At 55.9% G+C, this 27,524-nt stretch overlaps 2 protein-coding genes across 9 annotated transcripts in view; one reads left to right on the top strand and one right to left on the bottom strand.

Moving 5' to 3' along the window:
* Window positions 1-14,095, bottom strand: part of Dcst2 (DC-STAMP domain containing 2) — a 17,680-nt gene extending 3,585 nt beyond the window's left edge. For 2 of the 6 annotated variants that reach the window (XM_028890838.2, XM_037206792.1), the window contains exons 1-15: window positions 10,351-10,604; window positions 9,133-9,687; window positions 8,778-8,948; window positions 8,390-8,491; window positions 7,986-8,183; window positions 7,570-7,635; window positions 6,833-7,046; window positions 6,518-6,675; window positions 5,883-6,047; window positions 4,429-4,596; window positions 4,217-4,317; window positions 2,893-3,023; window positions 1,375-1,505; window positions 973-1,066; window positions 727-867 (exon numbers count right to left, since the gene is read on the bottom strand). In XM_028890838.2, coding sequence (XP_028746671.2) covers window positions 727-867; window positions 973-1,066; window positions 1,375-1,505; window positions 2,893-3,023; window positions 4,217-4,317; window positions 4,429-4,596; window positions 5,883-6,047; window positions 6,518-6,675; window positions 6,833-7,046; window positions 7,570-7,635; window positions 7,986-8,183; window positions 8,390-8,491; window positions 8,778-8,948; window positions 9,133-9,397 — 2,105 coding nt within the window. In that variant the 5' untranslated portion in view covers window positions 9,398-9,687; window positions 10,351-10,604. Of the gene's footprint in view, window positions 1-726; window positions 868-972; window positions 1,067-1,374; window positions 1,506-2,892; window positions 3,024-4,216; window positions 4,318-4,428; window positions 4,597-5,882; window positions 6,048-6,517; window positions 6,676-6,832; window positions 7,047-7,569; window positions 7,636-7,985; window positions 8,184-8,389; window positions 8,492-8,777; window positions 8,949-9,132; window positions 9,688-10,350; window positions 10,605-10,906; window positions 11,000-13,384 lie in introns of those variants that run through there. The other 4 variants (XM_037206790.1, XM_037206789.1, XM_037206791.1 and 1 more) reach the window with 4 other exon arrangements.
* Window positions 5,996-27,519, top strand: Dcst1 (DC-STAMP domain containing 1). 3 transcript variants are annotated; one of them, XM_028890839.2, is made up of 21 exons: window positions 5,996-6,650; window positions 7,592-7,675; window positions 7,846-8,037; window positions 8,272-8,438; window positions 8,561-8,701; window positions 9,643-9,756; window positions 10,407-10,532; window positions 10,932-11,006; window positions 16,538-16,666; window positions 17,228-17,367; window positions 18,008-18,212; window positions 18,317-18,460; window positions 18,965-19,086; window positions 19,497-19,654; window positions 22,423-22,522; window positions 22,639-22,734; window positions 23,395-23,521; window positions 23,653-23,769; window positions 24,130-24,272; window positions 24,415-24,528; window positions 27,009-27,309. In XM_028890839.2, exons 6-21 carry the CDS (start codon window positions 9,675-9,677, stop codon window positions 27,258-27,260), a joined length of 2,130 nt encoding a protein of 709 aa, XP_028746672.1. In that variant the 5' UTR covers window positions 5,996-6,650; window positions 7,592-7,675; window positions 7,846-8,037; window positions 8,272-8,438; window positions 8,561-8,701; window positions 9,643-9,674; the 3' UTR covers window positions 27,261-27,309. The 3 variants fall into 3 exon arrangements, with proteins under 3 accessions (XP_028746672.1, XP_037062689.1, XP_037062690.1); XM_037206794.1 differs by lacking the exons at window positions 24,130-24,272; window positions 24,415-24,528 and having other exon boundaries at window positions 27,009-27,519; XM_037206795.1 differs by lacking the exons at window positions 5,996-6,650; window positions 7,592-7,675; window positions 7,846-8,037; ... (3 more) ...; window positions 10,407-10,532; window positions 10,932-11,006 and adding an exon at window positions 15,382-16,275.
* Window positions 27,520-27,524: the final 5 nt, after the last annotated feature.

The raw sequence follows: 27,524 nt of genomic DNA, 5'->3' as shown, positions 1-27,524 counted from the left end.
GCATCCCTTAATCACCTAAGGTCTTCAAATGGCCTGTGAAGCTTTCCTCTGTTTTCCCCACACAAACACTCTCTGAGGTCCACACCCAAACTCGAAGACACACACACACACACACCCTCGGGCTTTATTAACCCTCCTGAATGTTTTACATTCTCCAAACTCACATAGACCACAGCTTCCTCACCTTCCTTAACATGTGCCTAACAAACCACCAGGTCGCCCCCAAACCCCAGCTTACTTTTCTCCTTTTCTGTGAAGTTTTGGTGTGGGTTTTTTTTTCCCCCTCGTGACAGGGTTTCTAGCCCTGGCTGTCCTGAAACTCTGTAGACCAGGCTGGCCTCGAACTCACAGAGATCTGCCTGCTTCTGCCTCCTGAGTGCTGGGACTAAAGGCGTGCGCCAGCCACCATGCCCGACTCTGTGAAGTGTGTTTTAATATCTTCCCATCACAGAAGTGTGACTCCTCTATCAGGAGCTCTACACAGGACTGCTGTCTTGTGACACCACTCCCCCGCCCACACACACACACACACACACACACACACACACACACACACACACACACACACATTGTAAGCATCTGCAGGCTGGGGGGCAGGCACTCAGCAAACCTCAGTCTCCTCTGCCTCCAGTCCCTGCAGAGGGCCAGGCACTCGGCGAGCCTGTGCAGATGGGACAGAACATGCTCCCAGTCCCCAGGGGCCATCTCCACTTGCTTCCCGCTCACCTGGACTCGGAGTGGGACTCGCCTGAGAGGCTCTTGCCCAGTGTTTCCTGGAGCTGTTGTCGAAGTTTCTGCACCTGCTCGGGGGTCCTTCTTCGAGCTGCAGCCAGCCAGAGCCGAGGGCCCTCCTCGTCACTGGAGTCCCTGGAGAAGGCTACCGTCTCAGTGACCCACAGATAGCCTGGGAGAAGAGCATCGTTCCCACGATGCCCCCATGACTGCAGCCTTCCCCACCACTGAAAGACTCACAGCTCCAGATCCAGGTGGCCCTGCTTGGAGAGAGGAGAGGCACACACAGAACAGGTGTTGTCCAGGAGACGGAAGCAGGTAGGGCAGTAGAGACCTAGAGGAGACCAGGAGGGCAAGGAGGCTTGAGCCAACCCATCACCTGTGATCACCTGTGATCCCTAGTTTTTGGCCTTGCCTCTCCACCCCACCCCTGGAGGAAGGACCAGCCTTGTCAAAGATGCACATTAAGTCCCCCTTGCACCCAGAGGAATGGAGGAGATTCTGGGGAAGGGAGCTATGTAAATGAGAAGATGCATCGTAATGGAACGGACACATAAAGGTAGGGAGAATTCCAGAAAGGAAGAGCCACGGTTGACTGTCATGGGCGAACACCGTGAGTCCTTCAGGGAGAGGGGCACTCACCTTTGCAGCCTGGGGTACTGCAGGACACAAAGTTCTCCTCCATGTCCCCTTGGCCCTCAGGCTGCCCACAGCCCAGGCAGTAGTACTGATGCAGCAAAAATTGGCTGAGCAAAGGACGTAGGCAACGACACCTTGAAAGGAAGGTCGGCAGTGTCAAGCTCAGGAACCCCAACCTTGCACAGCCACACCAACCTGCAGATCTGAGGGAGACCTCCGGGTGCCCTGGCCTGCCTTTCGGACTGCAGCAACTGTTTGTTCTCCATTGCCCCCACTCTCCTTCCTCTCCCACTCCAGGAATCTTTAGTGGGGCTGCAGAGACGGCTCAGTGGTTAAAATCACTTGTTGCTCTTGCCGAGGACCCGGCACCTACATGATGACTCAAATCATCCATAACTCCAGGCCCAGAGGATCCAATATTTTCTTCGATCTCCACGGACACCAGGCATGCACTTGGTATACATATATACATGCAGGCAAAAACACTCATACACATAAATACATCTTCTTTAAAAACTTTATCCTTGGCCAGGCGGCAGTGACACACACCTTTAATCCCAGCTCTCAGGAGGCAGAGCCAGGCGGATCTCTATGAGTTCGAGGCCAGCCTGGGCTACAGAGTGAGATCCAGGATAGGCACCAAAACTACACAGAGAAACCCTGTCTCAAAAAACAGAAAACAACAGCCGGGCGGTTGTGGCGCACACCTTTAATCCCAGCACTCGGGAAGCAGAGGCAGGTGGATCTCTGTGAGTTCGAGGCCAGCCTGGTCTCCAAAGCGAGTTCCAGGAAAGGCGCAAAGCTACACAGAGAAACCCTGTCTCGAAAAACAAAAACAAAAACAAAAACAAAAACAAAAACAAAAACAAAAACAAAAACAAAAGAAAAAACAAAAAACAACAACAACAACAAAAAAAAATTGTATCCTTGGAGCTGCAAAGACGGCTCAAGCAGTTAAGAGCACTGGCTGCTCTTTCAGAGGACCCGGGTTCAATTCCTAGGAACCGCATAGCAATTCACAACATCTATGCCTCTAGTCCAAAGGGATCTGATGCTGTCTTCTAGCCTGTGTGGGCATTGCGTGCACATGGTGCACAGATGTGTGTGCAAGTGGAGAACACCCATACACATAAAATAAAAACAAACAAAACATTTTTAAAACATAAAATTCTTAGCCAGACATGGCCGGGTGGCGCATGCCTTTAATCCCAGCCCTCTGGAGGCAGAGGCAGGTGGATCTCTGTGATTTTGAGGCCAGCCTGGTCTATAAAGTGAGTTCCAGGACAGCCAGGCCTGTTATACAGAGAAGCCCTGTCTTGAAAAAAAACAAAATAATAATAGTAATAATAATGATAAATAAAATTCTTGTCCTTAATTCTTCCTCCAGGACATGAAAGGTATGAGCTGGATACCCTCTTCCACCAACTCCTTGTCACTTGGAAAGCACAGAGATGCATTCTGACCCCTGGCTCTTTTTCTGTCAATTGTCCACGCATCCTGATAGGGAAGCACTGGACGCACCTGAAGGCTAGCACCTGGAGGAGGCTCATGTGACCCTGGTCAGCTGCCCGCCGCATCACAGCTCGGTGCACCGCAGCCACCACGTTGGTCCGACGACTCAGAAGCGTGTTGTAGAGGTAGGAGATCCTTTCCTGGTGGAGCGGAACCCGGGGCGGGAGCCAGCGGTCCTGGTCCACCTGCCCCGGCACACCCCCTTGCCCCCAGCTCCACTCCTTGCCTCCCTTTTCCTTCCGACTCCTGTGAGTTCCTCAAGGCTTAGCTCAGATGACCATTTCTCCAGGGGCCCTTCAGGACCTCCCTAAGCAAAGTAAGCCGTTCCTCCTCTGGCTTCCCATCTCTCTTTATCGATCCCCTAGTGAAACCGCTTTTTTTTTTTTTTTTTTTTCAATGATAATGTTTCATTAAAAGCCCTTCTTCTGCCGGGCGGTGGTGGCGCTCGCTTTTAATCCCAGCACTCAGGAGGCAGAGGCAGGCGGATCTCTGTGAGTTCGAGGCCAGCCTGGACTACCAAGTGAGTCCCAGGAAAGGCACAAAGCTACACAGAGAAACCCTGTCTCGAAAAACCAAAAAAAAAAAAAAAAAAAAAAGCCTTTCTTCTGCCGGGCGGTGGTGGCGCTCGCTTTTAATCCCAGCACTTGGGAGGCAGACCCAGGCGGATCTCTGTGAATTCGAGCCCAGCCTGGTCTAGAGAGCGAGATCCAGGACAGGCACCAAAACTACATGGAGAAACCCTGTCTGGGGGGGGGGGGGCGGGGAGCCTTTCTTCCTGGGGCAGGAGAGATGGCTCAGCAGTTAAGAGTGTGTAGAGGACCCCAGTGTCTAGAGGACCCCAGTTCGATTCCCAGCACCCACATCAGGCAGCTCACAACCGGTTGTAACTCTAGTTCTGGGGGATCCAACACCTCTGGCCTCTGTGGGCACCTACAAACACGTGGAGTATACTCACACAGAGAAAAGAATACACATGTGATTAAAAATATAAAAAGTAAAAGAAGTTCATCTACTAGGCCTGTCAGCCTAACTAGACTGTTTCATCCTGCCTCCTTGGAGTCCCTGCATCACAGCTGTCACATAGGACACCTCAGTATGTCATAGGGCCCCACCACTGCGGCTTCAGCAAAGCTTTGGAAGTAAGATGTGCCTCAGGAGGCCCTGGCCAAAAGGACACGTTCCTCCTGACTCCACCTGAGGGCTAGGTCTTGGCCCCGGGCTGCAGTAGAGGGGTAGGGATGGGCGCTGCCAAGGACTTCGGCATCCTCAAAGCCGAGACAGACAGCTTAGCGTCAGGGCCATGGCCGAGAGCTGCTGCCTCTGGAGCCCTCACCTGTTCCCTGAACGGGTAATAGGAGGCACAGATGACGCGCCGCAGCCTGCTGACGTAGCTGCCAAACAGAGTGACGAAGAAGCACAGGCCGTACATGGTACCTGGGAACACAGCACACAGTGAGCACCGCCCGCCGCCACCCAAGGCGCTGTCCACACTCCTGGTCCACGGGCTCCCTCACCCCGGTCTTCACTCTTAGGTGAGATGAGTACCGATAAGGATGTAACCACTGGCGTCCGGTTCTGAGGGGTGCAGGAGGCAGCGCCGGGACAATATACTGATGTTGCCTTGTTGCAGGACGTCAAAAGCGGACACCAGGTCGCGGTAAATACTCCCCGAATATCCGGTCCCCTCCACCGTGATGGATACTAGCACAGGACCTAGCGCAAAGACGCTGGGAGGGACATTCACGCAATGGCCGGGGACCCGCCACCTCCCGTGCAGGCCAAGGGCAGGAGCCACACCCTCACCCAGGACCTTTGGTGCTCAGGTATCTCTCAAGGTACACTGAGGCCTGGCCTCTGTCCTAACACCACGATCCGGCTCTCTGGCACTGCCATAATCTTCATGACCGTCCCAGAAGCATTTAATATTGCCTGAAAGCCGGTCATTTTTTTCCTACAGGGTCTCACTATGTAGCCTAGTCACCCAATCCTCCTGCCTCGGTCTCCCACGTGCTGGGTTACAGGTGAGTGCCACCACTACCCGGTTTATTGTTGTGCTTTATGTTTGCCTTGAGTTTCGATTTTTCTTTTCATTTCCATTTCTTTTTTTCTTTTTCTTTTTTGTTTTGTTTTGTTTTTTTTTCGAGACAGGGTTTCTCTGTGTAGTTTTGGAATCTGGCCTGGATCTTGCTCTGTAGACCAGGCTGGCCTCGAACTCACAGAGATCTACCTGGCTCTGCCTCCCAAGTGCTGGGATGAAAGGCGTGCGCCACCGCCACCGGGCCCTCTTTTCCATTTTTTCATGACTAGTGTCCGCTTGTGTGTATGTGTGTGTGTATGTGTGGTCGGGGAAGCACATGTGTGGAGGTCAGAGGGCAACTTGGTGGGGTCAGTTCTCTCCTTCCACATTTTCAAGCATTTTAAGGATTTAACTCAGGTCAAACCTCCGTGGCAAGTGACAAGGGCTTCCTTTACTCACTGAGCTGGCCTGTCTGTCTGTCTGTCTGTTGGTTTCTCTTCTGTTCTTTGTGTCCTCGTATGCAAATAACAAACTCAGGCTAGTTACGTTCCTTGGCCCGTGACACAGTCTCAGTCATGGGTCAAGGAGGTTCTAAGCAAAGCTTAGTCTCCCTTCTCACAGTGACCCGGAGAGCAGCCATTGCTCCACTGTTCAGATGAGCAGCCTGAAGCTGCAAGAGGTGAAGCAATTTGTCCTGTGTGTGTGGTGCTGGGGGTTGAACCTGGGCCACTGTGCGTGGGGCTCTGCCCCCAGCTCCCAAGCAACTTACTGAAAATCACCTCCTGACAAAGGCCAGGGCTAGGATTTGAACCCAGCCAGTTTGGCTCACAGCTGTGCTTTAGCTAGGCTGTTACGCGGTGTCCTTGACCCAGACAGAAGGCAGTGGTGGAAAGGCAGGAAGCTATGCAGAGAGTCCCCCGGAGACGCCCCAGGGAGGAGGACGATGCAGGGGTGGGTGGGCACAGGAGGGGTGGGCACTCACTGCGGGCTACAATCTCGCCCTGGAGGTGGTACCGGGCCAGGTCAAGTACCCAGAAGACAGCGTAGTCCAGAAAGACCAGGAGGAACACAAGGAGGAGGTGACGGGCGAGGTCAAACGTCCCCAACATATAGAAAATCTTCTCCCATCGGGTCAGGAAGATGGAGCCTGAAGGAGTAGGTGATCAGGAGTGTGTTCCCCAATTCTCTTGCTCATAGATCCCAACTCTTGGGGAGATGCCCGTCTATCAAGTTCAGCTTAATTGCTCACCCAGAGGACAAAAAGAAAAGACTGTGAGGAGCATGGCAAAGGGTAGGAGCACTCTTCGGGGCTGGGGGCTTGATAGGAAGGCCTTGCAAGCTCTCCCTGGAACCAGTGGTCCGGACCCCCTGCCCCGGCTTGACTCCTACCTCCTGGGCAGCCTTCCTTTCCTATTAGCACATCCACCCCTCACGCCTCACCACAGAAAGCCTTCCCAGCCTCGCATCCTTGCTCCAGGGTGCTCTCCTTGTCTCCCTCTCAGCCCGAAGCCCTCTCTCTTCCTCCTGGTCCCTATGCTCCAAAGCAGGGTCAGGGATACGGGCTGGGGAAGGCTTGGCTGCCCCAGGGCTCCTCTTCCCCACCCTCAGCACCCTGACCTGGTTGGATGTAGCGTCTGGCCTCGTGAGAGCTGAGCGGCAGCACTGTGGGCAGCCCGGCCTCGGCGCGGACTGCCTCCATGCGCAAGAAGCGGCTGGTGATGTAGACGTTGTCAAAACTGTCCCAGTTCAGGTAACAGTACCGATACCACAGGGCTCTGAGGAGGAGCGGCGCATGTGAGACTCCTCGGCTCTCTTTGCCAGACCCCCCAGGCACCCCAGGCCATGCTGCCCCCCCCCAACGCCCCCCACCCCCAAGGTTCCATAGATGGACAGCCAGCCCTGCAGCAGCCCATCTATCCCACAGGCCCTCACTGGAGGTAGAGAAGTGTAAAGAGGAGAGGCAGGGTGTAGCCCATCAGAGCCAGGACCTCCCTGACACTGTACAGCTTCATGCTGACGGCCTCGTGCAGGTCCAAAGCCACCTGGGACAGGCTCCGAGAGGCATTGAGGTCCACGGAGAAGTAGTGCGTGGCTGTCATGTTGAATTCAAACTCACGACGCACCTGGTTAAGCAGCTTCAACACAGCTGGGACCGGCCGGGCCGGAGGAGACAGGAGCCAGGATAGTTAGGAGGGTAGAGCTGAATGGAGGAGGGGGCTGATGGGGTGAGGGGGCTGCCCGACCCAGGGACTGTACAACTCACAAACCAGCCAGAGCTCCCGGGGCCCCGATCTAGACTAGGAAACAGTGACATCTTCCTGACACACAGCACTAGACTTGGCCTAGGGCTTATGCTCCCTCACGGGTGAGGGGTGAGGGGTGAGCCGTGACCTGCGCTCTGGCGGGAGGCTCTGTTCCTCCCAGCTTGCTTGTATGACCTATGCTCGGGCAGGAGGCCCTGTTCCTCCCAGATTCTGCTCTGAATGAAGCACCTCCCCAGCTCCCTGAGCCTCAGTTTCTCAGTCAGCTCAGCTGGGACACTAGTCTGGGTGACCCCGCCAAGTCCTTTCCTTCCCGCTCTTGCGTTCTTGCCTATGGGCCAGGAGACTTCAGCGGGCCACAGTAAGAGGAGGAGAACACCGGGAGCCGGGCCTGATGGGGTCACTCACGGGTGCTGATGGTCTTCCGCAGGAAGACTTGGATGTACGTGGGGATGACGCAGAACATCTGGACCACTGAGAGTCGGGGAGCTCAGCGTGAGGACGGGGAGCAGAGGTGCGGCCTGCCTGCCCCCCTCTGGAGCCTTCCTCTCACGAGGCTGTCTAGACTTTCTACCTTTCCCGTTGGTCCCTACATTTGCTGACCGTTTTTTTTTTTTTAGCCTTTCTTCACCGTGTGTTTTCCCGAACACCAGTCTTACTTTCTTGCCCACTGTTTCCTCACAGAACCCAGCATCCTTAGGGGCTCCATATCCAGTGCCCCCAGTGTGATCCCGTACCCAGCTTTCCGACACACCCTGCATTCTCACACCCCACTCCAGCCCCGTGTGCATGCCCTCCCGGCAGGGAAGCCCTGGCTCTCTCACAGCTGGCAAGTCCACAGAGCACCAACTTGAAGGGCATGACCACGAAACACAGGTGATAGACTCGCGGCATGATCTCCATGCAGTTGTCCTTGGCATCGTCGAATAGCCGGGCGCATTTTGTGTACGGGTTGCCCAGCTCCGAGTTGCACACGTCACCGATGTGAAGGAGCCAGTACCACACGTTCCGCAGGGCCCTGGCTGGGGACAGCTGTTCAGTCAGGGCTCTGGGTAGGAGTCCCCTGGCCCTTTTCAATGACTTGGGTAACCCCAGCCCACCTCCTCACAGGAACTGGTCGGTGGTAGACATGCTGGGTAGAGTGAGACCTGAGGAGGCCTGGAGAGGGACTAGGAGAAGGAGACTGGGGGCATTTTGACCTCCCAAACCAGACATGCAACACACCTACCTACATGCTTCACACCATCCATGATGGACCGGAAGAACCTGCGTACCCGGTCAGCCACCACTTTGGCCCTCTGGGCGATAGCTTTAATCTTGGCCAGAGCACCTGAGGGACAAAGGGCAGCCTTGTGGTGGGCCTCTTTCCCCAGGAGCTGATTCTCACCATTTCCTGCAGGGAGGGAGTACCAGGCGGCTCCCAGAGAGGAGGGAGCCTGGGTGCTGGGGTGTGAGAGTAATCAGGTGAAGAAGAGGCTGGGAGCAAGGGGAAGAAGACTGAGCTGGACAGGAAAGCGGCGTCCCGGGCCCAGCCACTCAGGTTCGGACACCGTTCCAACAGAGAGGAGGAATTAGACCTTACAGGATGGGAGCCAGTGGTAGGCTGGGGACCTTACTGACAAGGGGCTGCTTGGCCCGCTCCAGCACTTCCGCAGTCTGGTTCAGGGCCAGCTCTGCCCCACAGGCCACAGCCTCGCTGGCCCGGGTGAAGTTACGCAGGGTATTGGCACAGGGCCCTTGCAGGACAAGCCCAAAGGCAGCCACCAACAGCAGCATCCGACCCTGCCCTAGGGAGACCACAGCTCAGTCACAGCCCCGACCCCAGCCCCGAGGCAGCAGCAGGTACTCCTTCGTGTTAGTTGTTAGAATACTTTCCCACCCCCGACTCCCCACCCTCCACCCCCATCCAGCCCGGCCCAGCCCTGCCCAGCCCAGCCCAGCCCAGCCCTGCTCCCAAGGGGCCAGGCTTACTGGAGAAGGCCTGGGGAAGGAGCAGGAGGACACTGACGCGGACCTGGCGGGAGAAGCCCATGCCCAGGCTAAGGAAGGCAGCCAAAGTGACCGTGACCACCAGGCAGCCATAGGTGCTGTGTCCTTCCACCAGAAGTTCCAGGAGCCCGTAGGCCGTGGCCAAGGACAAACCCAGAACAAAGCCACCCATGCTTCGGACCACAGCCCGTGCCATGCTGGGCCCCTCCTCCCCGGAGGGCCACTCCATAACATCAACTTTGGACATGGCTGCTAGGACCAAATGCCGGGGGGGCCTCCAGAAGAGGGCCCCCGGGTTCTGTAGATCCGGAACCCTTCGTCCGATTCTAAGGTTCCGCCAGGTTTATCCCGCGGTGTGTCTCGGAACCTGTGACCCAGTTCTGCTGGCTCAGGGCTGGTGAGCTGAAGGACGCAGAGCGCAGTCACCGGCTGGGCTGCGAGGGAGGCAAAGGACACGGGCAGCACTTTCCTTCTCTCGCCAAAATCTCACAGCCCGGGAACCTCCGGACAGACAGCCGTCGAGGATGAAAAGGGCTCCTGAGAATGGACGGAGGACACAGCATCAGAACGGAGCAGGAAAGCCACAGAGGAAGCCACCCCACACGAGTGAGACAGCCACCTCTGGACGGCCCCTGCCCAGCACCCCGCAGACTTCTCTGGTCCTCTCTCCATTTCGGGGTCCTCCAGCCTCTGTCCCTCCTGCCCCCCCACAGCCCAGGCTTTTTCCTCCACTCCTATCTTCCTCTTCGGGATCCCCTACCTCTTCTAGTGAACACCGAGTCCCTGCCACCACGTTCCCCAGCATCTGATCCTCTTAAAATCTCAACCCTTAGCCAGGCAAACGCCTTTAATCCCAGCACTCAGGAAGCAGAGGCGGGTGGATCTCTGAGTTCAAGGCCAGCTTGGTCTACAGAGTGAGTTCAGGGACAACCAGGGCTACACAGAGAAACCCTGTCTCGAAAACCCCTCCCCCCCCAAAAAAATCTCAAACCTTGGGGCTGGAGAGATGGTTCGTTCAGTGGTTAAGAGCACTTACTCCTCTCCCAGAGGACCTGAATCCACCAGCCACATCAGGCAGCTTACCACCCCTGTAACTGTAGCCCCCGGGGATCCACCTCCCTCTGAGCACCTGCACACACAGTGCACATAACCTCGGTCAGGCACACGCGTACTCGTGAAGAAGAGTCAAGTCTTTCTAACCTTAGTGAACCTCATCCAGCCAGAGGAGGCTATGAGCTCAGCTGTCCCCTTTTCAGCCATACAGATGCTCCTACGCTGGGCTCTTCCGGTTTCCTGGAGTCGGTTCCTATGGCGCCAGCCAGGGGAGTTTCCTGCCACTGCTTTCCTGCTGGGAGCAGGCACTGGTGGGCTCCTGGCCATAGGCAAGTGTGGGAGCAGAAGGGCAGGGCTGGGGCAGGGCTGAGGCGGGCTGAGGCAGGACTGGGGCAGGGGTGAGGCAGGGCTGGGGCAGGGGTGAGGCAGGGCTGAGGCGGGTGGGGGGGGGCAGGGCTGGTGCAGGGGGGGGGGGGGGGGGGCTGGGGCAGGGCTGAGGCAGGGCTGGGGCAGGGCTGGGGCAGGGCTGGGCAGGGCTGGGGCAGGGCTGGGGCAGGGCTGAGGCAGGGCTGAGGCAGGGCAGAGCAGCGCTGAGGCAGGGTGAGGCAGGGCTGGGCAGGGCTGGGGCAGGGCTGAGGCAGGGCTGGGGCAGGGCTGGGGCAGGGCTGGGGCAGGGGTGAGGAGGGCTGGGCTGTCAGTTAACCTTTGACTTCACCCTGTTCCTTCAGGTCTCTTTCAGCTCCTGGTGAACCCCATGAACATCTATGAGGAGCAGAAGATGGTGGCGTTGTATAGCCTGGCAAGTTAGTAGAGGGTAAAGGCCGGCCATGAGGGGCCTGGCGAGTTAGTCGTGGGTAAAGGCCGACCATGAGGGGCCTGGAGGAAACTGGAGCTTGCTCCTTATGTGCCCCTTCAGCCTCCTCACACCCTTTAGAAAAGAGAGAAGGGAGGCTCAGAGGAGAGAGGATCCCAAAGTGAGAAGGCCACCCCTGCCTTTAGTAAGTCTTGCCAATCTGTGAGTGAGTCTCACTGCCCACACACCATAGGCCACACCTCCACCTTATAACCGGCTCTGTTGACCACTCTGGCACGCTTCCTACTCTTGAGTACGCAGTTCCTTCCTTCCTTCCTTCCTTCCTTCCTTCCTTCCTTCCTTCCTTCCTTCCTTCCCTTCCTTCCCTCCTTTCTCAGCATTCAGAAGTATACGAAGTTGACAAGCACCAGCCTTTTTGGAGATTATAGTTAAAAAAAAAAAAAAAAAAAAAAGCCAGGCACAGCTGGGTGCGGTAGCTCACACCCACAATCCCAGAACCCGTAAGACTGAGGCAGGAGGATTGCCTTAGTTCATCAGCCTGGTCTACCCAGTATGTTCCAGGATAGTCTGGATTGCCAGAGTGATGTCCTGCCTCAAAAACTAGAAACTGACCGACCTGCCAGTGTGAGACAGAAGCGAAGAAACAAAGTGGGCCATGCAGGGGAAGGAAGGGGCCGGGCGCGACCCTAGCCCTGCCGGGGAAGACTTCTGGAGGTGACGGTCCAACGGAGGAGACATGCGCTTTGGGGGGCGCTGGGCCACAGGAAAGGGACGCCGAGAAGGGCTTCATCTTAGAGACAGTTTATCACCCCACAGAAAAAGTCGAGGAAAGAGGAGTTCTAGGACAGCCTGGACGTTGTCTCAAAAAACTAGACAAAAGAAAAAGACACAAACAAGACAAAAAGAGAGAGAGAAAGAAAAAAGAACAAGAAAGAGTAGCTTTAGAGTTGGAGAAATCTCGTAGCTCCAGAGTTGCCAGCCCGGAGGCATGGGTTTATAATCCCAGCACTTGGAAGGCTGAGGCAGGAGGATTGTATATTTGAGGCCAACCTGGACTATATATTAAGACTCTTATCTCAAAGGGCTGGAGGGTTGGTTCAGGAGTTAAGGGCACTTGATGATCTTGCAGAGGACCTGGGTTCAATTCCCAGCACTCACAGGGCAGCTCACAACCACCTGAAACTCAATTTCCGGGGCATCTGACATGTTCTTCGAACCTCCAAAGACACTAGACACACACATGGTATACATACATGCAAGCAAAACTCAATTTTTGTTGTTTGTTTGTTTGTTTTTCTGAGATAAGGTTTCTCTGTATAACCCTGGCTGTCCTGGAACTTGCTCTGTAGACCAGGCTGGCCTCAAATTCAGAGATCCACAGCCTCCCCGGTGGGTGCTAGGATTTTTAAAGGCATGTGCCATCACGGCCTGGCTGCCTAGAGGTTTTTCTGTTACAAAACCCCCCGCCGATAACTCCAGGCATCATATCTCAATGCAATAGTCTCAAAAACTAGAGAAGGAACATCTCTTCCTCCTGCCCCTTGTTCAGGAACCAGGAAAACTTGCCAGCAGGCTTTTCACATTGCTTTGGTCAGTACAGCAACGGATGTCCTCCTCGAACCCTGTCCCCGCCCAGGGCAATGGAATGAATGTCACCAGCTTATTGGACACATCAACTAGAGCCTCTGACCATAAGGCTAAGACCACAGTCAACTGTCTTCCTTCTGACCGCTGGCTTCACACATGTTCCAGAGATGACCTTTCACTCCGACATGGAGGCAGCCCCAGGCGTGATGACTAGTTAGGGCTTATTTACAGGAGTTAAAGGGTCCTGTCTGCTCCACATCTGGACTTCGGGCTCCCGTGCTTTTTAAATGTCACCTCTCCTTGCTGCTCCAGCCCACCCCCACCTCCGTCTGCCCCTTGGCCCTGGGTCCCGGAGTGAGAAGGGCGCTGCTCCCCTTTCCGCTGCCCCGTTTCCAAGCATTCTCTGACAGTCTCATATATGCACAGAGTGAATTTCGGTCAGGGAGCCCCCTTGCCTTCCCCGGCCCCCAGCCCTCTCCTCCTGAAACCTTTCTTCCCCGTGAGCCCCCCTCCTCCTCCTCCCGTGGCCTCCTTTTGTGTGGGACCGACTGTGGCTAGTTAGAATGCCATGGTAGGAAGTTATTAAGGGGAGCTGGGGCAACTTCCCAGGGGCTGTACCACCGTGCCTGGCCCCTCCCCCAGCCCCTCTCCTCCCGCCACACCACCCGCACCCTCCTCCACCCCGACAAGGCCTCAGGTCGCCCCGGCTAGGGTTGAACTCCTCCTGATCCTCTGTCACCCCTTCTCAAGGGCCGGAGTGACAGGTGTGTGCCACCATACCTGGCCTCCATTCTGCTGCTTCTGATGTCGAAAAAGAGAGACGAAGAATCAGAAGGAAAGATACAAAATCTTTATTATTTTGTTTTTTATGACGGTGAGGGGACAAAGTCTTTAGTCATCCATGCTGTTGTAACTCTCCTCCAGTGCCCTCAGTGTGGCAGGCTCATTGACGGGCTCTGGGGGTTCCTCGTGGGGTGAACTTTGCCAGGTTCTTTTGGCCGGACTCACATGGAGCCAACCAGAGACAGGCTCTTCCTTTGAGATGTGCATCCACCCCGACCGGACTCACATGGAGCCAACCAGAGACAGCTCTTCCTTTGAGATGTGCATCCACCCCGACCCCCGGCAGACTGTCCCGTGGATGGAGATCTCCAGGCCTGCTGCCTTGAGGAATTGCTATGGAATGTGTAGTTACCCTCCCCCGCTGCCTAGAGAGAAGAAGCTCCACCGAGATCTGGGATCTGCAGAGAGCAGGACCTGGAGCAGCCTGGCCAGTCACTACAGTTCCTCAGGAGCCCAGCCCGGGAGGGTCGAGGCAGGGTCCCTTCCTGTGATAGTCCCTAGCGGGTCTGAGCTGCCTACACTAACTGCTGCCTTTCACTTCCAGAACACTAACATTTCCAGTTTGTCGTTTTTGATTGACTGATTGCTCTTGCAGCTCTGCCTGTCCATAACTCACAGAGATCCGCCTGACCCCCAAGTTCTGGTGTTCAAGGCCTGCACCACCATACCCAGCTCTCTCTCTCTCCCTCCCTCCCTCCCTCCCTCTCCCTCTCTCTCTCTCTTTCTCTTTATTTATTTATTTATTTTTGGACAGGGTCTCATATACCCCAGACTGGCCGCAAACTTGATATGTAGCTGAAAATGGCCTTGAACCTTTGATTCTTCGGCCTCCCCCTCCGAGTGTCAGGATTAAGGGCATAGACCGCTCAGGAGCATGTCAGGCAAGCACACTCCCACTGGCTATATCCCCAGTCCTTTTACTCCCTGGAAGTCTCATGGAGTTGGTCAGACTGTGAACATGCTCTACAGACCGTGGAGGCCTTAAACGGCTATCCTCCTGCCTCAGCCTCTTGAGTGGCTGGGGTCATAGGCCTGTGACACCAGACCCAGGTCTCTCTTCTTAGAATTCTTTACCTACCTAGTGTTGGTGAGTCTAAGACCCCAACCCTGCTCTCTCTTATAAACTGGTTGGGTACAGGAGTGAACGACTGCTTCTGCCCTTTGTGTGACGCTAAAGGAGCCACTGGGACGTAAATCTGTCAGCTATTGTCTCGGCTGCAGCCTTCGGCCAGAAGGCCAAGACCTCAGAATAGTCTCTTTCACCGCCCTGCAATGCATAGGTTGGTTTAGGCCAACCCAGACTCAACCCCCAGGGGCCAGGGCAGAACCAGGCTATTGTCCTTGAACAAAATCCAAGTTGTGTTAACAAGTGGGAAGGCAGGGGAAAAGAAAGTGCTGGGTGGCATCCAGGGTCTGCCCCAAACCTGTATGTCTAGGTGGAGCCGTGGGGGAGGAGAGCGGCCGGCAGGGGCAGAGGGCAGCCGCCGCCGCTCCTTGAAGACCTGGGGAGAAATGGGCAGCAGCAGGGCCCCCGTGGACTGATGGGCAACCAGACGCAGTGGCGTGGGCTCACCACGGAGGTGGGAGGGCCAATCCCTAGGGTCTCTAAAGCATGTCGAAGGGTTTGGAATCTATCCACCGGTGCAGTCGAAAGACAGAGCTGCAGAAGGAAGGCCACGGACTGTTTACGCTTCGATAAGATCATCTTGGCCACTGAAGTGGAAGGCAGTGAGAGAGGAGGTATGAAGGCAGGTTGGAAAGTTTCAGTCCACGGGGTTGGAAGGATGGCTCAGCAGTTACGAGCGCTGGCCGTTCTCCCAGAGGACCTGGGTTCTATTCCCGGCACCCACGGTGAGCAGCTCACAACTGTTCGTAACTCTTAATTCCAGGGATCCGACACCCTCTTCTGGCTTCCGTGGGTTAGGCATGCACGTGGTGCACATACAGGCAAAGAAAACACTCCTACACATAAAATAAATAAAGGAAATTTCAGGCCAGGAGCTAGCGGTGGAGCTGGATGGTAGAACACTTACTTCGCGTGTGCAGGGGTGTACCCAAGCATTGCAACAGTAGTCTGTAGCCCCAGTGATGATGGGGTCTGGGGGAGGACAGTGGAGACAGTGGAAGTCTAAATGCTTGGGGTTTGCTTTGGCCATCATTGGGCAAAGCCTCCATCTACGCGGGGATCTTCTTGTTCCCTGACTAGCTCATGCTGTTCCTTTGTCCTGGGCGGCCATCTGTGTCTCCTAACAACAGTTACTCATCTCCCAGGCCCAGCTGACACATCATCTCCTTTGTCCAGCCTTCCCGGCCCCACCCCTCCCTGCAGAAATACCCACACCCTCCTTGGCTCCGCAGCTCTCCCCGTGAGCCCCTCCCTGGTGCACTGAGCACGTCTGTCTGTCCCGTGGTCGTCATTTGTTTACTTGTCTGTCTTTCTGGATTATGAGCTTCACGGCGCTCACGGGCTCCTTGCAGAGACCACATGTGCAACAACAGTGACGGCTGTAACCTACCAACCACACATGACTAAGAGCTCCAAGAGCTCCCACAGGGGAAGGGTGGGGGTGTGGGTTCTGGGGGTGTCAGAGCATGGGGACTGTCCAGGTGGGCTCTGGCTCTTCCTCTGGCCACCTTGGGCACCAGTGTCCGTCTCCTCAACGTCTCCTTTGCCTGCTCTGCTCTCTCATTGCCTCATGTAAATGTGCATCCTGACTGCATGTGGGAAGCGTGGGCTCCTGACACCCACATGCACACTCATAGGCACACACAAGTATGACCATGACTTTCCTATCCCTAACCATCTCCCCGGGACTCTCCAGAGACAGGTATATACCTGCACTCTATAAACAGCTGGTAGATGAGGAAGGGAGGGAGGGAGGGAGGAAAGAGGAAGGAAGGAAGGAAGGAAGGAAGGAAGGAAGGAAGGAAGGAAGGAAGGAAGGAGGCCTGAGAAGTGTATCAGAGCAGGTATAAATGAATGGAGATGAGGGCAGGGTGGATCCAGGAGTGGCCTGGAGCAGCCTAACATCTGGTAAATGTTGGGCTGCTTCCTTACTTCATCTCCCCACCTTCTGGATTTCCCAATAGGCTTTGGGGCCATAGGCTGGGGGACCTCCCCCCACACTCGCTGTGCCAGTGTTCTCTTGGTACCCAAGATGCTGGGCAAAGAAGGCAGACTCTTTGTCCTGGGATACGCTTTGGCTGCCATCTACAAAGGTGAGGAGTGGCTCTCCCAGAGTGCCAGCTGGTGATACCAAAGCAGTGACCCTGGGTAGGTCATCCAGTGGGGACCATGTTGTCGAAAGAAAGTGTGGGGTGGTGGTGGTGATTGTGGTGGTGGTGGTGGTGGTGATTGTGGTGGTTGTGGTGGTGGTGGTGGTGGTAGTGGTTGTTGTTGTGGTGGTAGTTATGTTGGTGGTAGTCGTGGTGGTGATTGTGGTGGTGGTGTGGTGGTGGTGGTGGTGGTGGTGGTGGTGGTGGTGGTGTTAGTGGTGGTGTTGGTAGTGTTGGTGGGGTGGTGGTGGGGTGTCACGTCTTACTGTTCCAACTTGCTGCATTTCCCTGAGAGTGCCTGCCCACCTCTGGGCCTCCTTAATTTATGGGGCCGAAAAGACAAGGCTTGAACGAGATCTCACAGACTCGCTCAGGCCCGTCATTCCGCGCAGTCCCGGAAGGTGGCCCACAGGCTCGCAGGTGGTCTGCATGCAGAGAAGGCGCCAGGGTGGCTCTGAAGGCACTGGCTCTGCAGAGGGGTGACCTGCCGGGTGTCTCCTGCAGGGCCAGCAGCCAACCTGCAGTACAATATCAACGAAGTGATAGCATCCCTGGGCTGCACCGTGGAGCTGCAAATCAACAACACCCGAGCGGCCTGGCGCGTCTCCACGGCCCCTTTGCGGGCGGTGTTCAAGGACCTGCTGGTCAGGACCCTGTGGAGTCCCTGTCCCCGGGACTGAGTTGGGTTGGTCTGGGAACATGACCTTTGATCCATGGACTCCTAGTAGGGATACTCCTAGAGTGTTTTGTAGCGCTGTATCCACCCATTGCCCTTCCTGATCTTGAGTGCTAAAAGCCAGGAGAACACCTTATCATTGGGACCTACACACCTCCCCATTTCCAGATACCTGCCTGGGCAGGACTCCAGCTAGGCAGCTGAATTAGAATGTAGCGAAATTGGGGACATTGGTCTTTGAAGACCAGAGGATCAGAGAATGGGAAATTGGGGGCAAGCGGCTAGGGGGTCGGGAATGTTGGAGAGGAGAGGGGACCGGGAGAGGGGAGGTCACAGGGGTATGGGAGATTGGGACTGCAGGTCTAAAGTATGGAACCACTGAGCAAGCCGGAGGGAGGAAGGACCCAAGGAGAGGCTGCGGGTCTGGGAATAAGGCAGAGCAACTAGGGGGAGACAAGGCTGCCTAGCCTGTGAGCTGGGGTGGACTAGAGGGAGGCTTTGTCTCAGACTGTGGGCCTAGGGGAGAGCCCAAAGTGCGGCGTGGCTAGAAGACACACCGGAAGCAAGAGTCTGCAGACCCCTGCTTCCTCCTGTCTCTCCAACCCCAGGACAGCAAAGAGGCATTGAAAGCGGAGACTTGGAACATCTCGACCTCCTTTGAGGACCTGGATGCCCAGGTGAGGAGTGATATGGGCTACTCTCCTGAGGATGCCAAGGACACTCCAGGCACAGAGGCCCAAGGAGTCCCCCGAGGCCGACTCCACCTGTCCACACAGATGGTGTACGAGCTGAAGACCAAACTGCGCTGCTCTCGTGAGGAGTGTTCCTTAGCAGGGCAGGGTGGGGCAGACTTTGGGGCCAAGCTCCAGGCCGGGGCATGGGGGGGGACCCCAGACACCTCTGTCTCTTTGCTACAGATCTGGTAAATAGGGCCATAACCAGCTGCCATCTTTGGTTTGAGAAAAAGTATCAACAATGCATGCAGCGCATCTGGGTCCCACTTCTGAACCACCTGCTCTGCCTACCCATGAAGTTCAAGTTCTTCTGTAGCGTCGCCAGGGGTTAGTGCAGCATGGGGAGGGGTCCCCAGGTTAAAGGCGATGAACCCTTGGGGACCACGATAGGAGGGTAACGCAGGTATAGTCTCTGTGGGCAGCGGAGATGAGTTTCAGCTAAGCCGTGAATTCTGTCTCTCTATTGGAAAGACTGATAATAATAGTTCTCATCCCCATAAGGGTTTTGAAATGTAACGGGCTGATGCATGCCAAGTCCTAACAGAAGTGGTACCGGAGGGACTGCTCTAGAAACACTGGATGCCGTTATTAGTATTTGGTATGGTTAAGGACGGATGCAAAAATGGGAGTGAAGGGCCGGGCAGTTTATCCCAGCACTCGGGAGGCAGAGGCAGGCAGATCTCTGTGAGTTCGAGGCCAGCCTGGTCTCCAGAGCGAGGTCCAAGAGTGAAGGAAGCATCAGAGGCCTTGTTGCCGGGTGGGAGAATCCTGGGTTAGTAGAGCCTGGGCTCCAGCCCCAAGAGGCCCTGACTTGGCTCCACTGTCCATCAGTGATAGAGATTTGGTGTCACAAGCGCATCCCAGTGGAAGGCAACTTTGGGCAAGCCTATGACTCGCTCAACCAGTCTATTCACGGTCTATATGGAGAATTTTCAGCCAATATTGACATTAAGGTAAGAGGCAGAGGCGTGGGGGAGGGCGAAGAGCAGCCAGGGAGCAGGAGGGGAGGAAGAAGGTCTCAAGGAACAAGTCAGAAAGAAGGTGAGGTGAGAAGCCCCGGCAAGAGGTGTCTAGTGTGGGGGAGGGGAAGGGGGTGACCAGTGCTGGAGGCGCCATGCCGGCCTGTGGAATGTATGTAACTGGCTTGGCGACGGAATGGACAGTCAGGCATGAGATGGTGTCAGCTAATGTGGGTGCAGGGAAGCCAGACCGTCAGAGACCTGTGAACAGGGGGCGTGACAACTCTTGGAGGTCCTGGGAGGATCTGGGGGGGCGCTTGAGTAGGGTGCCATTGGACATGCGTGCCCACGGGGCTGCAGGGTGTGGCCAGACTGCAGGCCGCATGCACACGTTTCCTTTCCAGGAGGAGAAGCAGGCTGCAGTGGTGGGTGTCAACATGAGCTGGGAGCGCGTGAGCGTCGAGGTGCGGGACTATGTCCGCCAGCAGGAGACCCATCTGCGCTGGGCAGCGGGACTGTTTCATGTGCTCCTGACCTGCACCTTCCTGCTGGTCTTCCACGCGTGAGCCACAAGCCCTACCTGATGCCCCTTCCTCCACCCCGGATGGGAACCCCGGTATAAGAGATGCAGAGCTGAACCCCTAATTCGGAATCTGACTCTTTTTTTTTTTTTTTCGAGACAGGGTTTCTCTGTGTAGTTTTGCGCCTTTCCTGGATCTCGCTCTGTAGACCAGGCTGGTCTCGAACTCACAGAGATCCGCCTGGCTCTGCCTCCCGAGTGCTGGGATTAAAGGCGTGTGCCTCCACGGCCTGGCCTGGAATCTGATTTTTTTTTTTTAAGGATTTATTTATTATGTATACAGTGTTCTGCCTGCACACCAGAAGAGGGCACCAGATCTCATTACAGACAGTTGTGAGCCACCATGTGGTTGCTGGGAATTGAACTCAGAACCTCTGGAAGAGCAGCCTCTGAGCCTCTTAACCTTTTGACCTCTGAGCCATCTCTCCAGCCCTGGAATCTGATTCTTATTTGCCTGTGTTTACAGTCAGTGGGCACAAAGTGGACATGCTGTGAGGAGTGCTATTACCCATGTGTCTACCGTCTTCATTGTCTGTCCCCTTCCAGCATCCGTCCGAACACTGCCCCCCCCCCCGTCCCTCCGACCCCCCCACACACACACACATTCAGCTTTGACTGTGGACTTTTCCCCTTGCCCTTCATGTTCTCCTTGGCTCCGACTTTGTGCCATTTTTATCGTCCAGTTTTGCTTTCATTCTCTCCTGCCTGCTGCTGCTGCGTCGGCAGCTTCTCTTCCTTCCATGTAGAACAAAGTCCTCAGCCCTACCCAGGCCAGCGTCTACCTGGGGCGTCCTGGCCCTCACTTCACCCAGGTTCCCCCACTGACGCCTGGACCGTCTTCTCCTTTTCTCCACCCTCAAGTGCCTGGGCTGGGCAGGAGGTGGGCGGGGGCGGTCGGAAGGACCCCTGTGCTGTCTGTCCCTGTTCTTCGGGCTAGAGTGGCCCCAAGTGAATGATTCTGTGCATCCCCAGGGCCCCGTGGAAGGACAGAGAGAGGTGAAGGAGCCACATTGCTACCCTGCAGACATTCCTGGTCTAGCTGAGGTGGTGCCCCGCAGACATTCCTGGTCTAGCTGAGGTGGTACCCTGCAGACGTTCCTGGTCTAGTTCAGGTGCTACCCTGCAGACATTCCTGGTCTGGCTGAGGTGGTACCCTGCAGACATTCCTGGTCTGGCTGAGGTGGTACCCCGCAGACATTCCTGGTCTAGTTCAGGTGCTACCCTGCAGACATTCCTGGTCTGGCTGAGGTGGTGCCCCGCAGACATTCCTGGTCTGGCTGAGGTGGTACCCTGCAGACATTCCTGGTCTAGCTGAGGTGGTGCCCTGCAGACATTCCTGGTCTGGCTGAGGTGGTGCCCCGCAGACATTCCTGGTCTAGCTGAGGTGGTGGGAACGACACCCACCAGACACAGAGGGCTCCAGGGCAATACTAGGGACTGACTATGGGGACAGGTGTGGGAGCTAAGGAGATACCACAGGGTGGCCATATCTGGGCTCCAGAGGCTGCAGGGGGGATCTGTGGTCAAGGGAGAGTAGGGTAGTGTCTTGAGCAAGGACCTCGGCATCTGCCGTTTATGGGGCAGAGGCTGGGGTGCAGGGCTGAGCTGAGGACAGCTTGACTAGGAGAGTCTGGAAATCTCTACAGGAAGGCCCTGAATGGGGGTGGGGGTGGAGAGGTGGCCACAAGATGGATGAGGCTAGAGGATGGGGGTGGGGGTGGCAGAGGCCAGGCTGGGTCAGAGGTTAGGGAGCCTGGAGAGTGAGGCCGGGCCGGAAGATGGTCCCAAATGGAAGGAAGGGAAAAGATACAGCAGTCTCAAAGCCAAGCTTGGGAGGGAGGGGAGGAGGCAGAGAGTCTAAAGTCTCTGCCAGGCTTTCAACCCTGGGTGAGATCACTCAGGAACAGGACAGAGCTGGGGGGAAGGGTTGTCCCCCACCTAGGAAACCCAATGTTGCAGTGGTAGGTCTCTCCACAAGGGGGCGCCCCAGTCTATCTTTGCATTTCTTTGAAGCACCGCAGTGGCATTCTTTAGAAGTGGGATTTATATTTCATATTTTACAGTTTAATATATTTCTGCAACTTAACATGTTTTCACAATCAGAAGTTTTCCTTAGGAAACAAGCATTATATGGGACTTTGGGAGTTACACAGAGATCACCTACGTACACACATATGTCTGCACAAACATACAGCTCTAGGGAAGTCAGGAAGGGCAGGGATATGCTGGGAAGACAGGAGATGTCTGGATAGGAGTTTTGTTTGAGGTGTGCAGCAGGCAAAGCTGGGCGGTGGTGGCGCACGCCTTTAACAGCAGCACTCGGGAGGCAGAGGCAGGTAGAGCTCTGTGAATGTGAGGCCAGCCAAGGCTACATTGTGAGACCTTGTCTCAAAAATAATAAATCAATAAAGATGGATACAGGAGCCATACTCCTGGGTGATTCTTGCAATCGGGAGGTTTTTCTGCCTCTGTGCATCTACTTCCTTCATCCTGCAAGATAAAACATCTGCCCCTAACTCCCAGACTGCTCATGCTCTCCTCTGTTGGGTCTTGACCATCATAAAGGTGGACATCTGCTGCGGCGCAACCAGAGGGCAGGGTGGAGCCTGCCTCCTTCACACCAGGTCACCTGGCCCGGCTTTAGACACAGGGATGCTCAGTGAACGCCAGTTGATCTGATGAGTGACTAGGTCTAAAAGAAGCCCATTGTTGGGTGTAGATGGGAGACACCCCTGTCTGTCCCTCCGTAGGTCCTTCTCTTACCTGGATAGCTATAACTGGGACATCCGCTTTGACAACATCTACATCAGCACCTACTTCTATCAAATCGATGAGCGCAGGAAGAAGCTGGTGAGGGAACTCAACCCTGCCAGAGGATGCCTTACTGGGCCCTGAGTGGACTTCATACCCCAGGAGAGCAAAGACCTTTAGCGTTTTTTACCTATGGAGATTTTTTTTTTAATTAGGGCAAACAGAGTCTGTTGCCACTGAGAAAAGCAGAAAAGAGATTCCTTATCTTCCCTTTCAAGCCCTCTATCCAGGCCTCAGAAATGCGAAATGTGGTGAGACTGGATCAGGGATGGGTGGGGCCTTGTCTGGGCATGGGTGGGGCCTTGTCTGGGGATGGGTGGGGCCTTGTCTGGGGATGTGTGGGGCCTTGTCTGAGGATGGGTGGGGCCTTGTCTGGGCATGGGTGGGGCCTTGTCTGGGGATGGGTGGGGCCTTATCTGGGCATGGGTGGAGCCTTGTCTGGGCATGGGTGGGGCCTTTTCTGGGCATGGGTGGAGCCTTGTCTGGGGATGGGTGGGGCCTTGTCTGGGGATGGGCGGAGCCTTGTCTGGGGATGGGTGGAGCCTTGTCTGGGCATGGGTGGAGCCTTGTCTGGGGATGGGTGGAGCCTTGTCTGGGGATGGGTGGAGCCTTGTCTGGGCATAGGTGGAGCCTTGTCTGGGCATGGGTGGGGCCTTGTCTGGGCATGGGTGGGGCCTTGTCTGGGGATGGGTGGGGCCTTGTCTGGGGATGGGTGGGGCCTTGTCTGGGGATGGGTGGGGCCTTGTCTGGGCATGGGTGGGGCCTTGTCTGGGGATGGGTGTGGCCTTGTCTGGGGATGGGTGGAGCCTTGCAGGTAGGACTCTGAGGCTGGAGGGCAAAGCGCAGGGAACACTCCAAGCTCCAAGCCAGAGCAGGGGGCACCCAACCCTACTTCCCTGGGCTCCCCGCAGGCAAGGGAGCTCCTAGAGACACTGCCCATCCTGCTGCTGCTGCTGGTGCTGTGCGGGCTCGACTGGGCACTCTATTCCGTCTTTGACACCATCCGCCGACATTCCTTCCTGCAGTATTCCTTCCGCAGTGAGCCCCGGGCCCAGCCCGAGTGACGGCCCCTCCTGCAAAACCTCCCTCTACCTCTTCCTTCCTTGTCCAACCTCAGCCCCTTGATTACGGCTCTTCCCCGAAACCCTCTCTCCCTCCACTCGGACCAGGTAGTCACAAACTGGAGGTGAAGGTCGAGGGAGACTCCATGCTGGCCAGGCTGCTTCGGAAAACCATCGGAGCCCTGAACACCACCTCGGACACAGCCGTGGAATCCAACAACATGCGTGAGTGATGCAGAAGGCTGGGATCTGTGGCCTCTAGGGCAGGGTGCAACCAGAAGACCATGGGGTAGGGCCGAAGAAGATTTGGGAAAGGGAGAGAAGAGGTCTGGTATGCTCGAACTGGAACAGGCGGAAGAGCTCAGCTCAGAGGAAGCTGGTTGCCAGCCTTCGGAGGGGGTGGGGGACAGATAGTAAGTAGCTATGGTATTGACAGAGAAGCTAGGCAAGATGGAGGAGAAGGGGGGGGCAGTTAAACTGGAAACCCACGTGTACCTCCTACTGGGGTGGGGAGACCAACTCAGTGCTGAGCTGGCCCTGACCAGATTGCTGACAGCCTGCCTCCCATCCCCCCCTCCCCCCCAGCCTGCCTGCCCCAACCCATAGGCCTGGATGCCAGGGGCTACTGGAGGGCATCACTGCCAACCATCCTGCTTGTGTGTCTCTGCCTGGTCCAAGCTTTTGGCTACAGGCTCCGGAGAGTCATTGCAGCCTTCTACTTCCCCAAGGTGAACTCACGAACGACAGCTCCACCCCTAACCACACACACACACACACACACACACCACACACACACACACCCCTCCCAGGCCTGGGTCCCTCCCCGGCTATCACTATCATGACTTTCTTGCTCCCCACCCAACCCCTCAGCGAGAGAAGAAGCGGGTTCTGTTCCTCTACAATGAGTTACTGAGGAAGAGGGCAGCTTTCACTAAATTGAGGAGGGCCGCCATTGTTCGACGGGCACGTCGGCAGAGGGCCCCGGTAAGCACCGTCCGAGCAAGCCTGCCAGCTCTAGGCTGGGACTGAAGACTCTCAGAGAAGGGGTATCTCTTTCAGCACCCTCAGTGTCCCAGGCCTGTTGGAGCTGAGTGGGTCTGGCAGCATGCAGGTTCCAGCTTCTGGAAGTCAAGGCTGTGTCTTTGTCTGAACCTCAGTCCTCAGCACAGCCGGAGACAAGCAGTGGCCTTTTAGGAAGTGGCAGAAAGGGGAAGGAAGTCAGTCGGATGGTCTGTTTGTAGGAAAGGAAGCAGGAGGATCAGAAAGAGGCCGCTGACAAGCCCAAGGTGGTTCCGAAAAAGGAAAATCTTTGCGAGAGGAGGCAGGTGGTGGGGGCGGGGGCGGGCAGGAGGCCTGCATAAAGGAACGTGTGATCTCCGGAAGACACAGAGTGGAAACCAGGTTTGAATCCACACTTCCATAAGCGGTAGGAGCCTGTGGTCCGCACTCCTGTCGAAGGATGGGACATGTAGCCAGGTCTGTGAGGCCACTCTTCAGAGTGTAAGAAGGCTAAGTGGGTGGCAAAGAAGCCTGGTTTAAATCAGCTCTGTCCCTGCCATTCCACGACTGCTGTGTGACCTCACGTGCCCTGCTCAGGGGCTGGGCAAGCTTTCTCGTTCCTGTGAGACGGCGTTAACCGCTTCATTTGTTCAGTTGTGACGATGACTGATTTACTTCCTTGATGCTGGTATGAGAATAACATTCCATATGCGTGTTAGGTGCCACCGTAAGGCACTGCATGCCTGGAGCAAACAATGTCTTCACCCCAAGGACAGGTAGTAATAGTAACAGTAAACACAGCTGGGTGATGGTGGCCCACACCTTTAATCCCAGCACTCAGGAGGCACAGGCAGGTGGATCTCTGTGAGTTCAAGGCCAGCCTGGGCTACAGAGCGAGTTCCAGGACAGCTAGGGCTACACAGAGAAACCCTGTTTAAAAATGAAACAATAACAACAAAATAACAGTAAACGATCATGCACAGCACATAGGCATGCATGCCCACCCAGGGAGGGGCACTGGGAATGGATGGCATAGAAGGCATGAGCTCTGCTGCCAAGCTAGTTATTTACTTCCTAACGGTCTCTCTTTGTGGGTACCAGCATTATAAGCAGAACAATGGGGCTGGTAAGACGGCTAAGTGATAAAGGTACCTGCCACCAAGCCTGATGCCCGGAGCTCAGTCCCACCCACATGCTAGAAGCAAAGGACTCCCACAAGGTGTCCTCTGACTGCCGCACTTGCCCCTTGGCACACATAAGCATGGCATCCAGGATGGGATCCCTTGACCTTCGTCCTGAAGTAAACTGAACCCGAACGGCTAGATGAGGTAGGAGGGATATGTATTCTAAGCTCAAGGAACAGGAGGTGAAAAAAAAAAATCAGAGACCCAAGGGAATGCCAAGACCAAAGGCTAAACTAAGGAAAAGCAACACACACACACACACACACACACACACACACACACACACACACACACACACACGGCAGGACCTGGGAGGCAGAGCAAGACTACAAAGAAACAGGTCTTGGATCGCTCTGAAGGCCAAGCCCAGATCTGTCAGGCAGTGGGGCCCTAGGATTTCTTAAGCAATGGCCAGTGAAGGACTCCTGGCATCGTATGAAGAGGGTGTTTGGAAAGCGGATACCAAGCCTAATGATTGCAGACTTTATGATTTAGTTCCTGCCAGGTTTGACTGAGATCTGACTCATGAGAGACACACCATCTAAGTTTTTTTTTTTAAGATTAAAAACACTTTCATTTATTTATTGCAAACGGGTGTTTTGCCCACACACATGTCTGTAACACCTACCTCATGAGTGGCTGGTGCCCAGGGAGGCCAGGAAACCATCAGATCCCCCGGGAGTTACAGATGATTGTTAGCTGGGACTCAAACCCGGGCCCTCTGGGAGAGCCATCTCTCCAACCCTCCTATAAGGTGTAAGTAATCATAGTCTCTCTACCCTACTCCTAAGTCTCACTGTAAAAATCAAATTAAACCGGGCAGTGGTGGCGCATGCCTTTAATCCCAGCACTGGGAGGCAGAGCCAGGCGGATCTCTGCCAGTTCGAGGCCAGCCTGGTCTACAGAGTGAGATCCAGGAAAGGCGCAAAACTACACAGAAAAACCCTGCCTCCAAAAACCAAAAAAACAAAACAACAAACAAAAAAGAATCAAATTAAGCTGCTGTACAGGTGCACATGATCGCTGCTGCGGGTTACCCTCCGGGAGAGTTTCTGCATTCCATCATGAATGGAATGGAATGGAAAAGGAGGCTCTTTAAGATTCACTTCCAAAGCACCCTCGCCCTCCAGGGCTCTTCTGGTTCTCCCCAGCTTCCTCCAACAAGCCACTGTCAGCCAGGCCTTGGGACCTGAGACAGACAGTAAGAGCTGCCCAGGGCTCCGGACAGCCCTTCCCGCTCAGCCCACCTGGCGTTAACCAACCCACCTCGCCTCCCAACAGCGCCCCCACCTGGTGGACACTCTGTACCGCCGGTGCCCTCTCCTGCGCCGCTTGACGCGTCGGCGCTGCGTCGTGTGCCAGGCACCGGAGACGCCCGAGTCCTACGTGTGCCCCACTCCGGACTGTCAGGCCGTGTACTGCCAGTCGTGCTGGGACGACATGCGACGGCGGTGCCCGGCGTGCACGCCCGTCGAGGAGCTCTCTTCCTCCGCCTACAGCGACAGCAACGACGACGCCGTCTACGGCGAGTGAAGAAGGGATGCGGCTCGCCGCCTTGCTCAATAAAGTGTGATGCACGCTCCTGCGGCTTGGCGCTTCGCGGGGCTCGGGGACCGGGCAAGCCGGAAGCGCCGGCCCGCACAACCCTCACGAAGCCGGCGGGCCGCAGAGCCGAGGCCGGACCGCGGCGGAGAGGCGGGGAGGCGCGAGCCCCGCCGCATCCACGCCGATGATCCCGGTAGCCGCGGCCGGAAAGAGGCTGCGCTGGGCGGCAGGGGCGGGGCCTCGGGGGGCCGC

The sequence above is a fragment of the Peromyscus leucopus genome, chromosome 6 (genome assembly GCF_004664715.2).
Source record: "Peromyscus leucopus breed LL Stock chromosome 6, UCI_PerLeu_2.1, whole genome shotgun sequence".
Taxonomy (NCBI): Eukaryota; Metazoa; Chordata; class Mammalia; order Rodentia; family Cricetidae; genus Peromyscus; species Peromyscus leucopus.
Note: the sequence above shows the minus strand (reverse complement) of the source record. Positions and strands in the feature narration are given on the sequence as shown.

Coding starts and splice junctions, on each gene's coding strand:
- Dcst1 (XM_028890839.2), top strand. CDS start 9,675: ATGAAAAGGGCTCCTGAGAATGGACGGAGGACACAGCATCAGAACGGA. Junction 18,213..18,316: donor GACCAAACTGCGCTGCTCTC/GTGAGGAGTGTT, acceptor TCTTTGCTACAG/ATCTGGTAAATAGGGCCATA. Junction 19,087..19,496: donor CAGCCAATATTGACATTAAG/GTAAGAGGCAGA, acceptor TTTCCTTTCCAG/GAGGAGAAGCAGGCTGCAGT.